At 45.6% G+C, this 17036-nt stretch overlaps 1 protein-coding gene across 1 annotated transcript in view; it reads left to right on the forward strand.

Annotated features, from left to right (window-relative positions):
- Positions 1 to 17036, forward strand: part of olf413 (DBH like monooxygenase olf413) — a 110196-nt gene that overhangs the window by 70620 nt on the left and 22540 nt on the right. The window contains exons 3-4 of the mRNA XM_036815202.3: positions 1229 to 1384; positions 16208 to 16492. Coding sequence (XP_036671097.1) covers positions 1229 to 1384; positions 16208 to 16492 — 441 coding nt within the window. The remainder of the gene's footprint in view (positions 1 to 1228; positions 1385 to 16207; positions 16493 to 17036) is intronic.

The raw sequence follows: 17036 nt of genomic DNA on the forward strand, positions 1-17036 counted from the left end.
TTTTCAGTCCTCAAATAGTTAGGTAATCAAACAGTAATTTCATCTGCCTAACCTCTTGGATCCACAGATTTGATAAGCAGAAAATAGTCTGCAATTTCAATCAAATCTAACCAAAGTGAAATCCGAAAGAAACCACTATATGTTCCTAGCGAGCCGAAGGTAAAGTGAATATTTGAAAAAGCACTTGCTTCGCTCTGCATACGAAAACAAATAATTAAATCAATAAAATTTTTGAAATATCCACATTGAAGACAACTCTCCCAGAATTCCATCAGCTTCAATTATGGTCGGGGGCAGAAAGAGGTTCCCAATCTCCAGGCCCCGAGCCCAGCCCACTTCACTTTTGACTTTGCCAACATCATCAAAATTTTTGCCAAACAACAAAAAGATGAAGAGCAAGGAAAGTGGGGGGATGGGGCTGACAAGGGAAGATGGCAAGCATAACGCCCATTTGCAGTCAACTGCCAATGTGAAAAGCCGAATCCTTTTACCCGGCACCTCCCCCACCCACCACCCACCACCCACAGCCCACCACCCAGCACTCAGCCACAACAAGCTGAGAGAACATTTTCCAAATATTGAGCAGGCAGACAGGGGTCATGTTGTTATATGTATAAGAATTTACATACACCCACGGATATCTGGCTTCTGTGTTCGACGAGGCTGGCCAACATGTGCCAAGGAATCGGAGAAGAAAGGAGGGTCGGGGGAATGGGTAGTGGGTGGTGGGGAGTGGGTAGAGGGGCTTTCGACGCAGGAGCCCAGGAAAATTTTTGTATTTTTAAACCGAAAAGGGTTGCTCATCTGCTTCTTTCCCGGGTCTTGGGCAAAACTACTTATAGAACTTTAAACTTGGCAACTCTGTCAAAACACTTGGAAAAGCCAAAAGTGCAAGGGCCAAGCAGGACGGAGAAATCCACGGACCGATGCAGGGCCAAATTTAAATCATTTTACCAAAAATACCCAGAAAAATAGGAGCACATGGTAAATGTATACCGAAAACTTGAGCTTCCATGCTGGGAAAGTTGAGCACATTCGGGGGTCAGCAATGAAAACAAGGGGATTCTTTTTGCTTAATGATATGAAAATATATATTCGATATCGCGCCAGAAAGAAACAGAGTACGCCACAAAGATGCGAAACCTCTGAGTAAATTAAGCATTTTTCTCACATTTTCCCGCATTTTCCATTCATTAATCGCCGTTCTCTTCGCTGCATTTAATTACAGGATCGACACGTCACACGGAACGGAGACCCCGAGCCCCTGGTGGATCCCTCGCAGGATTATATGCTGATGCTGGGCTACGAGAACGCGACGCACACGGTCCTCCGCTTCCGACGCAAACTGGACACATGCGACCCCAGCCACGACATCGCCATAACGGTGAGTTCAGTCCGTCCGGAGTCAACGGTTTAATAGATATACTGGTCAAAGTTTGGCCTTCCCCAAGTGAAATTTATGCCCTCGGCGAGGGGGGGGGGGGGGATGAGGTCCTGGCCGACCCATAGTTTATGTTAATAAAAGTTTCAGAGTGCCGCCACCAGAACTCCGATGATATAAGCGGCTGCCATCAAAGTACTCAAGTGATTCCCACTTTTCCCGGGGGGAGCAACTTTGGGCGAACACTAGGGTACACTGAAAGAAGTGGTTTCTTAAAACTATGGGAATGATGAAGAAATGTTAGGAAGGATATAATTTAGATTTGTTTAAAATGTAAGAATGCATTGACATTACAATTTTGGTTAAAGGTATTATAAGAAGTTTATTAAGATGAATTTTAGCAAAAGCAAATATGGAATTTGACAAAGATATTAAAATGCTTTTACCTAAAGGCAATCTATTGGAAGCTTTTTGAGAAATACTAATGATTATTTAAATTTAGATATTTAAAAGTAATATATTAAAATAAATCCAGCACTTTTGAAAAGTGTTTCTTCCAGTGTAGGGGATAGAGTGGTTCCCTTTTCGGCAATAACCTTAAACAAATATAAACAGTGAATTTGTGGCTGGCTAAGCATACGGAATCAGCCCCCCAGCTGTATCCTTTTTCCCAAACGAGGATGACAAGAGCCAAAGATTAAGGATTACGGATTAGGGGTTGCATTCGAACCTTTAAGCCCTGCTGCCGCTTATTAGCTGCACTCCTTGGCCAATCCAATCGTTTCGAATTGGCTGTGCAATTAGCTGCCAATCTCTTCATCGAGAGCTACCTATAGCACTCCATCAAAGCCGCAGATATCGGGGAAAAGGGAGGGGAGCAAGTCGCAGTGATAAAAGTTTTATCACGTATAACTTAAGCGTAAATCTTTAAGAAAACTTTCTGGTTAACTTAAGTAAACAAAGCGCGTGGCGCAAGCACACAAATACTTTCCGGGGAGGGAGCCGCAAAGGACACATATGCCAGACATGGCGACAAGGACCAAGGAACCGAGTACCCCGACCGCGAACCGTATCCGCATATTGAGATATAGTGTGCCTGAAGTTTGACTAACCCAAACGAGCGGAGTGGGCAAAAATGTTATGCAGAGTCGCGTGTGTTTGTTCCTAGACACATTTGGTTATTGCTTTATCTAAACGGTCGAAGCCCCTTCCCTCTTCTTCCGGGATCCAAGGGCTTTCTGTGGGAGGGAGCCGGCATTTTATTTGTCTAGCGTATTAATTGGATTTTGTCGCGTCATCAGCGAGCCAGTAAGGATGAGACTGAGTGGAATCCGGGGATTGGGCCCCTCGGTTCCCGGAAAAATCTTTCGCAAAATCGCCCTAGACAAATTAGTTTGCAATAAGCCAGTACTTAATGTTGTTGCAGAGCTTTGGCCGGCATTTGTTGTGGGGCAATTTTGGAGCACAATGCAAAGTTTTAATGAATTTCTGTTTTAGCTGACCCCGCTCTACGCAGTTCGTTTAAGTTTGCCGCTACAATTTACTCTGAAGCTGAGAGTGGATGAGGGGAGTTTTGCCACTATTTGTACAATCCACATACCCTGGAATCTTAAAGAGTATTTGAGTTCGCTGATATGCTAGTCCGTTTTTAGAAATATTATCATTTAATGGAGCATTTTATTTTATTCCTGTTTAAAAATGTGGCAGTAGTTTCAGTCCCAATAACTTATACTTTCTTTATTTGTTTTTTAGAAAACATTTTAATCCTCTGATCTATACACTTTTGTTATATTTTTTTATGATAGTACTAAAAAGAAAATAATTCATATCATTTTCTTGTACTTGACTGGGTATTACAGGATTCATTGTCCTTAAAACTCCGTCGTTCTCCCCTCGCTTAGGAAGTTTTCCCCACTTTGGCTTTGCTTTTGTGCTTTCCCCTAACTTCTTCGCCGATTTCCGCTTTTGCGCCATTTTGGGCAAGGTATTTGCATCTGACCCCTCCACTTCGCCCCTTCTAACTCCCCCGCTGTCCCATGAATAAAAAGTAAACTACAACTTGCAGTTTTTTGCATTAAGTGCAATAGAGTGGGGGAGGGACTGGGAGTGGGGGAGTGGGAAAGCAGAAGCAACCATTTGGCAAATTAAGCGCTGTTTGTTGTGCATCCGGGTGGCTGGGGGGCTGGGGGGTTGGTGAAAATTAATAATGTATTGTGTGCAGAGCCATTTGCAAGGTTTGAATTAGGTTTGTCCAGAACTTTGAGGTCAGCGTGCGGAGCATGATTTGCCATGCACTTAAAAATTTATTAATTGTTTGCGTTTCTCCAAGAGTCGCTCCACTCGACCCCGCCCCAAAACAGACCGCTTCTGCCCACTTTCTTTTCGCGTTTAATGAGCGGCAATTGTGCAAATTACAGCAGAAACTTGCCAGGAGAAGGAAGTACTCCTTCGCAAGGAACTTTCCTTATTGTCCTCGAAGTACAAAACTACTTCAACCATTTAAATTAGATATTCGTTGTTTTCCACGAGAACGACTTAACCCCCTTCAAGTGCCCACTCATTGTTTACCATTTAAGCCGATTTCAATATTTGATCCTTTTTCAAAACTTTCGACTCTAATCTTCCCCGGCCATCACATATTTTTCTTTCGATTTTGTGCCACTTCAGAGCGCATTGAAGCCAGCCATATGAACTTATCAGTCTAAGCCGCTCGAGTGGCATAATCATTTCAGCTCACCCCACCAGATCCTACCCATTTTCCCGTAAGAATGCCCAAAATTAACCCCGCCAGGAGATAGACTCGAGCAGAGCCTGCATTTTTAATATTCCAAGGCAAAATTTCCAGCTGTTTAAGCTCATAATAAAAATCCTATTTTAAATAACTTTCAACGATTTCGGGAATTTCGCTCGACCAACCACCCCGCGGCCCGCAATTTTCCAGCGAAAGGTCATAAAAAACGGAATAAAAAATGGAACAAGGGTGCTCGGGGCGGAGTCAATCAGCTGCTCAACCTTTCGAGTTGCCAGTGTTCAATTAAGCGTGTACAATAAATTCCCTGGCCGTGGAGCAACCCCTATCTGTATAGGGGATACTCGAACGCGGAGCATATGTGCGGAGGGCTCGATCCCGGGGAAAGTTCAAAGTTTGTGTCTCGACCAATTTTCCTATAAATATAAATAAAAATGTTTATTTATATAATTAATTGTATCAGTCGGAGGAAATTGGCCAAGCGAGCAACCCCTTTCGCTGGCTCCCGTTCCTTTCGGGTTCATAAATAAATAAAACTGCAGGGGTGGTGCTGGGTGGGGGATTCGGGAATGCACGCACGATTTTTCCTATAAAACCAAAGGGGGTGGTGGGAGGCGGACAAACCGCAAAAACGCCAACCACAATACAAAAATTACAGCCACTAAAAACCGCCAACGACATCGACGACGACGGCGAAGTTGAAAAATATCAATCGATGTGGGTTCATTTATGTGTAATGAACATTAATGAAGCGCAAAGAGCGTGACTAATAACGAAATTACCAATTGGCCAAAAGAGTCAGGACCGCAATGAGGAAATGACGTCACTGGCGTTTTTCCTCTTTTTTTTTAGCTTGACCCATGAAAAGAAACTTTTCTGGGGAAAATCTATGAAAAGAAATCAAACATTCCTTGGGTAAGCAGTGTTTGATTGGGGGAGAGGGTGATATAAAGATAAAAGTGTGGTTGGGGCGTTGCAGAGGTGGAATAATAATAATACTGCGCATAAACCATAAAATGCCATTAAGTGCGTCATTTCAATTTGATTTGAGAGCTCTGATTTTTATTTTCCTTCCTCAACTTTGCTTAGTGCGAGTGGATGGAAGGGAAAAATGTCACAAAAAAGTTGAAATTGTAAAGTTTCCGCTCTGTATTCCCTTTCTGCGTCGGTCAAAATCGACTCATTGAAATATTTTTAATGATTTCCTGCGTTATCCCCAAAGTTTGGCACTTAAATCTAAACGACAACTGACAAATGCTAAATTATGGCTCGAAGTAATCACAAAAGGATTAGGAAGCGACTGTCAGATAAATTCGGCATGCACAGATTGAGATACATTTATCACTCAATATTCCCTTCATTCGCTTCTTGGGTTGGCTTAATTATTCCCCCCGATTTCCCCACCTCATTCAGTTCTTTTCCTGGATTGATAATGAATGGTTTTCAATTTATTCGAGCCAACAATAGCCACTGGAGTGTTTTTGTCGTGGCTTTAATTAAATTTTCTCAAACTCGCTTAATTGCTCTACGCCCACTGCAAATCATTAAAATCTTTATGGCAGGCCGCTCCCTGCCAATAAAACCCCGTCAATTGACGAGCTACCCAAAATTGTCATTAAGTAGCCTCCATTACAATCCCAGCCCAGCCGAAATGAAAACCCAACTCTTAGGGGCATTTTATACGCTCCTCTCAAGCTTTTGTCCTGATTTATGCATAATAATTGAGTAATTACAATTTTTAATTTCCCATTGACTTTCATGTTGCATTATTATTATTGTTGTTACTATTTGCTTAGGCCGACAAACAACATAAGGGAGAACAAAAAGAAACTCATTTAAAATGCAAATTTCCTCTAAACTGGCAAATTATAATTCAACAGAGACCGAAAGCAGCATTCCGCGCCGAAAGTGACAATTAACACTAATTGTCATTATAATAATTTCATATTGTTTTTTCGCTCTTAGTTGTTGTTACCGCCAGTTGTGTTGTTGTTGTGGTAATTGTTTAAGCCTGCCACGGCATTTTGCTGTCCTGGCAATTTAAAATGCAAAACCGGAGTGGAGAAAAAATCGAGGGGCTCAAACTTTGCCGTGTGAAGTTCAGTTGAGTTCGAAGCCGGGTGAAAATATTGTTTTTAATATAATTTATGTGCCCGGGCCAGGGCCCAAGTCGAAGTAGTTCTGTAATGGAATTATGACCCTGTTCTGGCCCCTCGTCCTCCGCGAGGTCCGCACATGGCGCTACAATTTTTGCTATGTGTTTATTATTTTAACACGAAACTTGCACTCGAGTCGAGGGTGGGGGCCAGATGGAGTTTTCCCCACTTGTAAACAGTAATTTTTGCCCATTAATGGGGTCCCTGCATACTCGCATATGTATATGTGCTGGGTGTTATTGTAGTTTCCCCGCAAGGAGGACAAAGGCAAAAACAAAAAGGCAACAAGTCAAGTCGACAGTAATTTTCAACACTTACCAGCGGGCTAAGGACCCGGGGTGCCCAGGACCCCCGGACCCCAGGACCCCAATGGCCACTGCAACTTTTACATCAAAGCGGCGGATTCCTCGAAACGAATCCAACCTCGGAGGGGAAGTCCTGCGACAGAAGAAAGTGGGCCGTAATGGAAAGCCGGCGATTCCGCAGAGAAAGCGTTTTGGGGAACAGACATTCGCAGACATTTCCCTTCCTGGCGCTGACTTTTGTGCAAAATCGTGCCATAAACATGAACACCAACGGCAACACCATCACCATCGCCATCGCCAGACGTCCCTCTTACGGGTCACATATGTGCGCAGTTTGTCACGGCATAAGTCGAGCTGTTCAGCTTGAGGAAGCGAGGGTCTGGAGCTCCAAGTAGTGCAACTATGGATTCGCGTCACTGCAGAACGCAAAAACCAAAACCAAAGCACTGACTTTTATAATGAATTATTAGTGGAGTGGTCAGGGGAGGTTCGGGGCGGATCGGGGATGGGGTATGGGGGCGCGGTGGCTTGTGTGGTGTTTGCGGGTCTTGCGGTTTCAGCTCGGCACTTAAAAATTTAATAGGGCTGCAACAAAAATACCCTCCGGCAAGCAACAACCCAAATGAACCCACCGACCCCAGCTCCAAAAAGTATGCAACGAAATTTAAATTGATTTAATTTTTCAGGTTTTTTGCGGAGCTCAGTTTTTGCGGCGGCCAGCCAACTGGAAATCCTTTGGCACTTTGTTAGTGCCAAAGTCACAAGAGCAGAACCGAGCATTTTTAGCCTTTGGCCCGAAAAATAAATGCCAACTAAAAGCCAAGTTAAGTGCACAAGGTGGTCAGCAGCTCCTTTCGACCCCTCAACAAGGGAAAAACCATTAATGCAGCGGCTGGGTTCAAGTGGTCGCCAAAAAGCGATGAAATTAACCTTCATCCAAAATGGCGGAGGTAAATTCCAAAAAAACGCTTGCAACCCATTCTGAATTGGGCTTGAACTAGCCTCGTTCGTTGATGCTTCCCGCTCATTACGCCTTGCAATGTTTTTCGCATTTTTTGCGAACCGTTTTATGCTGATTGCTTTGAAGAGCACAATGGTGGCCAAAAAAAGGGGCAAGCTATGTACACGCCGCCACTTTTAGCCCCTGAAAACCCCCTCCCACGGAAAGCCTCTTTGCAACACAAACACACTCATCTAAACCAGACCACTTTACACTGGCCGCGCAGCCAAACAAAAATTGCGCATAATTCCGGCTCGGTAAAAGTTTCGAGTCCTGAGCCGCTCTGCCACTCCTCCAATCCTCCACTCCGGGGGAGCTCTGCGCTCCACCCATGGAGCCCTAAACGATCCCCACCCAGGCCAGAACCCGACACCACCAGCTCCGTCGTCGTCGTATATTTGTCAAGCAAATGGAATAACCGTTGCAATTGCTACAACGTCAAAGCCAAACAAAAATGTTATTTGCCGCTTTGCCCAAAAATCAAGTACACAACCAACCCGGAACCCAGCCCAGAAACCGAGTCCTGCCAGCGGCCTGGGATTGGGGCAGTGAAATGTGGATTTTGATGTTGCCTGGTACCCGGGAAGTGGTCTGCGAGGGGGTGGAGGGATGGGTCCTGGAGTGCGGCGCCCGCCTAGTCGCTTTATTAAAGTTAAAACCCAGCATTGTCCCTTTTTACACATGAGTTTGCGAGTTGACGAGCATCGAATGAGCACCGAATCAACGAACGAATGCACACTGCAGGGGCAAGGGACTGGGGAACCCGGCCAGCACACACAAACTGCCAAGAGATTCGCGTTTGCCCAGATTTCCAGCTGCACCCATCGCAGAAAACAATCCAAGTGAGGAAGGGTAAATGCTGGTCAGTCAGCCTTGGTCGGGGAAAATGTTCTGTTGGAGGAATAGAACCGAAAAACAATATAATTGGGGGATGTCAATCATCAAACCATGTCTTTTCATGATGTTTAAACCAAAACTCAGGGGTATTTTTGTGAAAACATCTCTGAGTTCAACAACAATGTTGGACTGTTATATCAAAATTTAATATCAGTGATTACTACCTATTCCAATATTAAATTAAGCTGACTTTGGTATTAATTTGGTGATAGATACACAATGTCAAAAAATCGTATTCATGAGAACTCTGCATATGAGAAGGGTACATTCCCAATCGGTTAGCTCTCCAAACCTGTCCCCAATTTCCCTGCTTTTTTCGGACTGTGATTTCCACGATTCGCGCTCAGAAGTTTGCTCCCTGTGTTGTTTCTGTTCCGGAGTGGGTGAGCTTGGGTTCGGGATTGGGTTCTGGATGGGGTGGTGGCGATGGCGATGGTGATGGCTGGGGCTTCATGTTGATGGTGTTGTGGCACTAGAAGTGCATGTGGAACGTGCACGCCAAAAACCGAAAGCAAAGCAAAAGGCAAACCCAACACAACGCAATGGGAAACGTTTGTTTTAATGCCCCAAAGCGACAAATATTGAAAGAGAGAGCGAATGGAAAGCGGAGTCTGGTGCTGGGACTGCAATACTAAACTCCAGTAGGCGATTTAACGGCCAAAGTAATGCAACGACAAACAAAACAGCCGGCACGGCGAGGTTTTGAGTTTTCGAGTTTTTTCCAGGGCTTACTATAAGTGGAGGGCCTCGGCCTGGGATCGCGCATTTTTGGCCATTTTCCGTGCGAGTTTTGGCAAACGTTTTTCGAGGTGAGCGACACGAGGGGGCCATAAATAACGAGCCCAGTTGAGTTGCTTTTCAGCGCAGCAGGATATAGCCAGCCGGGGAGGAGGCCTCCTGTCAAATGCAACAGGGCAGGACAAAAACCAAAACGGGCCGAGCCAGGACCCGCCGAAAAAAAGGGGAAATCTGCGCATCCTTAGAGCCAAAGTAATTAAAGTGGCAACGCTGACAGCCAGAGGGCGCCACCTGAAAACCCACAATATATAAAAAGGGAACGTATATGAAAACCGCAAACGCGACCCTCCAAACTCCTCGTCCGTTGAGCTGTGCAAAACCAATTTGTTTATAAAAATATTAGACCACATATTGCGGGGGCGGTGGGGCCCTGCTGGACGCCATAAAGTATGCAATAGTTGCCCGACCTGTGTAGTTATTTTATTATATTATTTATGGTCAAATGGCGAAGTAAACTTGCATTTTTTCGCCCCGCTTTTCCGCTTTTCATTTGGTAAACTCTCTGAACAAACTCGGTTAGTAAATTCATTTTAAGCCAGGGGACCGGTCATCCGCCCATCGGGGTGTGTTTTTTCGCTCACACTCTGATGTAAGCCAAATACCGCGCTAGTGACCAAAGCAACCGCAAAGTCCGAGCAACTAAGACACTCTCACACACATGGACAGGCGAAGAACACAGATACAGACACGGACACACACAAAGTAACCGCAAAAAAGTGGTCAGTTGGCCAAAAACTAAACGAAATGTAATAAAGCAACGGATATGCCAGTTTGGCTTGAACCCCACTCCATCACCATACCATACCATACCATACCTACTATTTACCCCGTCCTCCCGCCCCTCATCGGAAAAGAGGTTCCATGGATATGGGAAAATGCTTTCAGCAGCCACAGCAAGCACAATAAATGAATATGAATTAGGCAACAGAGGGAGCCCAGGATGGAGGGAAAATCGAAAAAGAAACCGATACAAATGTGTCAGTAATATGAAAGGAGGTCCTTGGACGAGGGAAACATTCGGATGGGTTGAATAACTGCAGCAGGAGCGTACAACCTTGATACGGATGCTTAAACCGGAAAATCTCTGTCAGTCTTTTTGTCTCGACTTTGTGTTCATTAACTGAAACATTTTGGCTTCGAATATTTCTCTCCTTTAATTCAGAAAGATAATTTAAAAACTTAAATTGTTTGAAGCATCGTCAAACAGTTAATAAATGTAGCTCTTAGCAATTAGTCTGTAACAAGAGTGTGTGGTCTGTATTGTTTAGCTTGTTCCTGATTAAGTTTTCTCATTTAAAATAAATCTTTTTACGGTTTTCCAGACTTTGTGTCATCCTCTGTCGGCTTATTTCAGCTATAATTTGGACTATATTTGCTTGGTCAGGCACTTTCCTTTTGACCCATTTGGAGCAGCCATCTTGTTTACACTTTTGTCTTAATCTGCTTACGGGTGGCAATTTTAGTTTCATTTGCCAAATCACATACGTGTACAGAAATGTGTATCCAGTCGTATTTGCTGCAATAATTCACGCTGCACTCCTCTCGAGCATTCCGCATTCAAATACTGCCGCTTTTGTCCACTCAGAAACATTAATTTTCCTCACAGCTTAAACAACATTTTCATTTACACACACGTGAATGGGTGAATGAGCTGAGTGGGTAAGTGGAAGAGTGAATTGGCCGAGACAACACCTGCGGGCGCTCTGGGGAGAAACCGTATTAGATTTGTTAATTTAAATGCAATTGCCAAAAGCAGTTGCACCTTGAGCCAAATGGCCTTTGCCTTCCTACCATAAATAAATCAACTTAATGTCAATTGCAGCGAAAACAACAACAGAAACGAGCCGACCCAGGGCAAATGTGTCCAGACGTTCTGGGCAGACGAAATTGCGTTCAAACGACTCAATTTAATGAAACAAAAATCATTAAGCCACTTAGCAGAGATGGAGAGAGTGCCGAAAAACGATTACAGACCTGGGAATTCATTCCGGGCCTTGATTCGTCCGATGACTTCTTATTCCGCCCGGCTGCCCGGCCAGGATCCCGCCTGTCTGGGCCTCCAGCTGCGCCCCAAGACGAGTGTGGGCCTGGCCCGGCTCGATCCAGGTGGCTGTCAACAATGTGCAATGATTTCTCTCCGGTCGAAGGCAATCACAGAGGCTGACACGGCAATTAGACTGCAACAAAGGGGTCAGGGGGCTGACCACTTCTGCCTATTAGTTATTGAAATCAGCTGTCAGAAAGTTCCGAAAATTGCACAAGTCCCAACTGATGACTGAATGGCATAAATGCCACTACAGCTGCAGAAAACACCGACACACACTGGAAGAAATCGAGGAAATGTTGGCCACGTCTGGATTGCAATCGAAGTTTCCGATGCCATTTCCCACATGCAAAATTGATATTCAATGGGCTTTGGCAAGTGTAGAATAGCTAAGAAGAGCAGATCCCTCGACAGGCACTCACAAAAATGGCCGACGTGACCATGGTAACCTGTCTGCCCACTAGGGTGGACCAGCCAACGAAAGGCATACATAGAAAATCTACTTTATATATAGCTGAATAAGACCAGATACCACTGCGTATGAAATATCTTCGTTGAAACTGTACTTACACAATCAAAAAGACGTCTTTTAAAATGATGTAGGAGCCACCCTAATGCACTCAGATGGACAGGCACACACATGCAAAGGACACGGGTTTCTGGGGAACGGTTGATTTGATTGCCGAGCGAGGAGAAAGAAGTGCAGGACGAAAGCGAAGGACCTCGAGTTTTGAGCTCAGCTGCTGCAGAAAGTTTGCACAATGCAAGTTGCCCACTTTCACATCCATTCCCATTCCCATTCCCGTTCCCAATCCCATTTCCACCCCGCTCAAGTGTGAATTCATGTAAATGTGTGCGAGTCCAGTGCCGCATTTGTTTGCTCTGTTTATAATTCAATTGTAAATGCATTTCAATTACGTGCACATTAAACAGGCCAGCACAGACAAAGTTTTCGGTGTCGGGCCAAGGACTCCGACTTGACCACTGGGCCAGACCGACCAGACCAGGCCAAGTCCAGGACCAGGGCCAGGGCCATTACCACGGCCATTGCCGGACGGAGTCTGAGCCAACTTAGCGAGCGGAACACGCTCCGCATTTAAGGACAATTGGCCCATTATGGCAGCGCGTTGAAACGGCAAAATGAGAGTCGGCAAAAACAAAGAGTGCGGTGGGATGGCATCCAGGATAACAATGCCATTAACAACTACTACAAATGGCTCTTAAAGGTGCAATGTGTGAACGAATGCCAACGAGTGAGCAGTTCAGAGTTTGCTGCGGGCAGGAAAGTAAGAAACAAACTGCAATGATTTGCAAGCGAACTTTTAGCCCCATCCAAAGCAATGATGAAGGCAGTTTCGGAAAGTTTGAAAAGCGTTAAGCAGCACTTGAGAACGGTACTCTGTAGATAGTACAGAACAATAAAAAAGATTTAGACCAGCCATCTGATACTAATGTTTTAAAATGCAGGGTTCGTTCCTACCATCTACCTAACAGTCTTCCAGTAAAACGGGACACTCTGCGTTTAGTTTATCCCTAGACAGAGACAAATATGTATATGATATGATAAATATTTGAATGAAATTTAGTATCACTTTGAAATGATCGACATCTTTTCGGAGAGTTTCGAATATTGCTGACTCGCTCTTACTCTTAAAGTAACATTATATTTAATAAATTCACCAGGCGAATATCAAATTTGCTTAAAATTCGTATGCCCATTTATGCTTAACATTATCTTCTTAATATGTCCCCATTGAACTCGGTCTGTCCACATCTGCAGCATTGTTAACAAGGCTTAATTGAATGTGAACTGGGCCAAAAAGTCGCAACGACTTTTCGACCCCCTGGATCATCGACGGGGGGCCGAAACCACCCCCAGTGCAAACCTGCCCAGTCAGAGGTTAAATGACCTTTGGAGTGCACTTAACCAGGCAGCCGGGCTCAGCCGAGCGTTCCGCTCCGTTCCGTTCCGTTCGAGGCTGTGTCTTTGTGTGTGTGCTGAGTCCTGCAACCCTCGCAGGTTTTTTGGGCCGTAACCAAAGCCACTCTAATGAGTCGTCCAAGTCCGAGCTCCAGTCCCGCCGCATTCACAATTAGCCTCGAGTCCTCGGGGCCCCGAGTCCTCGAGTCCTTCTGGCCCTGCAGCAGTCACTAAAGTGTAACCTGTATTCTTGACCACACTCACTGCCCGCCCAACCCACCTTTCCCACAACATCGTCATCGTCTTTGGCAATTAAGCCTTGGCCGACCGTTGACCACGGCAAATGACCGCAGCCAGTTTGCTTTCATTAATTTTTGGTTGTAATCCTTGCTGAAGCTTTTCATTTCATTTTAGTTTTCGCCCCGCAGTTGTTGTTCCACTGGCTACGGCCGGCTCTTTCCGGCTCTTCCGGACTTTCCGGACTCTTCCTCGTCATCCTTGTCGTGCGTGTGCATAGTTCGGTGCACACTTTTTCACACTTGGTCGTACCTACTGGGATGCCCAGCACGAGGAAGGGTTGTATGGGTTGTGGGGTGCGAGAAGGTGGGTTCCGAAAATCTTCAAAGCCAATTTGCTCTGCTATAATCCCCATGTTCGGCCTGGAGCCAGAAACTTTGAGAGCTTTAATTTAGCAAGCCCTAGTCATAAATTATTAATTCGATGTGTAGGGTTTTTTCTCTTAACTGTGTCATTGTTTCATCAGCCTTGCTAAACATAAAAAATTGCACTTTGCACTAGGAATGTTATATGTTTTAACTATGGTTTTCCAGTTTCACCTGACTTCCCAAGCATGAAAAATTAGAAATCTTTCAAAAAACATAAATAGACTGTCTGAAAAGTAGTTTTAATATCATAGACATAACCCATAAATCGTTAGGTTCTGGGTACAAACACTCAATTCGAACCCAGAGATCCTTTTCCTTTGAGCGGAACTAGTTTCCTAGATACTGAGTAATTACAGTTTAAATTTCCCCTTTGACCATCCAACCGTAGGTGGCACTTTGATGAACTCTCATCAATGGTCGCCATTGTTTTGCCGCCTTTTGCAATCCAAATCCCTTTCAGCTCGCAAATTAAACAATTTACAGGTCACTCCAGAGTCCGGAGGCGGCGATGACCGGCGACGGCCTCTTTTTTCTTTGTTGCCGGGGACTGACCGTTGAGTTTTTTGCCACAGTGGTCATGTTTTTACATCTGGGCCACGTCCAGGCCCAGTCAGCCTCGGTAGCCTCGGCGTTAATGACTTTTGTGCTGGGGACCCCTTCCTCCCCTTCCTTGGTCCTGTCGCCTGGCCAAATGTTTTAAAACTGGCCAGCAGTTTTTGTTGCACTGCTGCTGTGCTGCTGTTATTGTGGGTTGTTGTTACTGGCGATTGCCGGGCGGTTAGTGCGCGGCGTTTGCTACCGCCCGCAGTGTTTGCCAGGACGACCAGGACAACCAGGACAACCGACTCATTTGTACAGGTTTTTTACACACTCCGCCCGTTCGGCAGTGGGATCGGCGGTGGGGAAAGGGAATTGTTAATTAAAGTATTGTCTCCTCGTTGCTGGCAAAATGAACAAGTAGAAACAAGGACCTGGCCCCACTAGTCCTGCCCTGCTCGGCTCTGCTCTGCTCGGCTCGTCCTGGGCCGTCAATTGTCGAACATGGTACTCTACAGTTCCACTTAACAGCTACAATGGGCACTTTGCCACAATGAATTCAAATGGATGCCCCCGACGTTCGTTCTTTTTTCACTGCACCACACTCACACACGGAGTGCTACATGTGTTGTTATTGTTGTTTCTGCTGTGTCGCTGCACACACACGTGGACATGACGTGCACACAATGACAGCTGACTGTTGGCTTCCAAAAGCCCCGAGGCCATGGCAGTCCACAAACGAGAGTTCGGGGGGTGCCGGGGTCAGAGGTGAGTCGGGAGGAGCTGGGGCGTCAGAGGACCCATAGAGCAGGCCGTGATTCTTTAATGACTGCTTTAATTTTCGGGTTTACCAATTAAAACTACGTGGGAAATGAAAAACACATGCAGTACGGAGCTTGCATAATACGGGGGCCAGAGAGAGAGCTCTCGGGGATTCCCCCGGAAAGCCTCGGGGAAATGGGAAAATTCGTTGAGCTAGACGAATGTTTGGGGCACCCACTTGAAGTGTAAATTGGTTGCCCAAAGATGCCATTGCGGACTGGAAATTGCTCAGGGGGCAGCTGGAGAGTGTATTTCAGCCAAATGCTCAAGAACTGTCTGTCCTGCCAGTGAAATTCGGCAACGGTGGCTGGCCATAAGTGCACCGAATTAATTTGTTAAATGGGAATTAAATAAATGAAACGCGGTCACTCGGAGGGCACCAGAGGATCTCGGAATAGTGGCCACAGTGAAGGAATCCAAGCACCTCGCGGGGCACCTCCTCTCCTCCGTTCCGGGTGAAGTGCGGCAACGTTTCCCGTTCGCTGCAATTTGCACCATTAACCCGCCATCGACAATGCCCAACTCCAGCTTCCGACTGCAGCTGACCAAACATCCCATCCACCTGGCCCCCTCCTGCAACCTCCTGCCAGCTCTGCCCACAGGCAAACATCCTTGCTTCCTTCCTGCCCTGTTGTTGCCGGCTACCCAACTTGCACTCCCTGCTTTTTTTGCGAGTGTGTACTTCATTTAGCAGGCGAAGCTTGTCCAGAATAAAGAAGGGGGAGGGGTGGGGCTTCCGGTCCACGAGGGGCATTCCCAGCCAGACAGTGCATCCGTGTACACGTCAGCAAGGACATTATTGCCGCTGTTGCTGGGTTGTTGCAACGCCATTATGACGCCATTTCGACGACCCCACCTTGACCACCTCTGGCAACTAATTTTTTACACATTTCTCATTTTTCAACCCGCCATTATCCGCTCTTCCTTTGCAGAACGACACGATGCGCCTGCTGTACATGTACCACGCCCAGGATCCGCCGCACGGCTCGGTGCGTCCTGGCACCCTTCCGGATCCGGCCCGCGCCTTCCGCCCCTACCGCCCCATGGTCCTGATGCAGCGCGCCCAGCTGCCGATGCCCTCGCCCACGCACGACGAGCGCGTGCGAGTCCTCGAGCTGCGCAACGAGGACGTGGAGCTGCCCTCCGGCGACCTGCCGCTCTTCTGGTGCAAGATGTTCAAGCTGGAGGACATCAATCGCAAGCACCACCTGATCCGGGTAAGGGAATTCGATCCAAGGCCCGCGCTACCGCTTAACCTGGCGTTTACTTAGGCCATTAACGGCTCATAACTAGTTGCAATTTATTCGGATTTTGCAGATTACAGATTACCTATGAACATATTATATCTTTTTTAATCAATTGTATTTGTCATTTTGCTAAATAATTACCTCTGAATTCTTAAAAACATTTTTCTTCTTTCAAAGCAACATTTCTTTAAAGTAAAATTTAGTAATATTGGATTTTAGAAGAATACATTTACCCATATGAACTAACCTCCTTAGTGTAGTAAATTAACCATATATTTAAAGAGTATCTGAAAAGCTTATATCGAAGGATATTTTTAGTTTGCAATTCGGTTATCTTACCCATACATTGTCTATATGTTGCTGATATAATGTTAATTTTTCTTAGTCAAGGAATTACTACTTATTTATAAAATATAAGGATATGCTAGAGTCGGAACTTCCTTTAAATATTTCCGCCGGGGTGCAGGACTAAACGATATTAAATACAATGCATAATTAAGGCCAAGTGCAGTGA

Source organism: Drosophila suzukii, chromosome 3, assembly GCF_043229965.1.
Source record: "Drosophila suzukii chromosome 3, CBGP_Dsuzu_IsoJpt1.0, whole genome shotgun sequence".
Taxonomy (NCBI): Eukaryota; Metazoa; Arthropoda; class Insecta; order Diptera; family Drosophilidae; genus Drosophila; species Drosophila suzukii.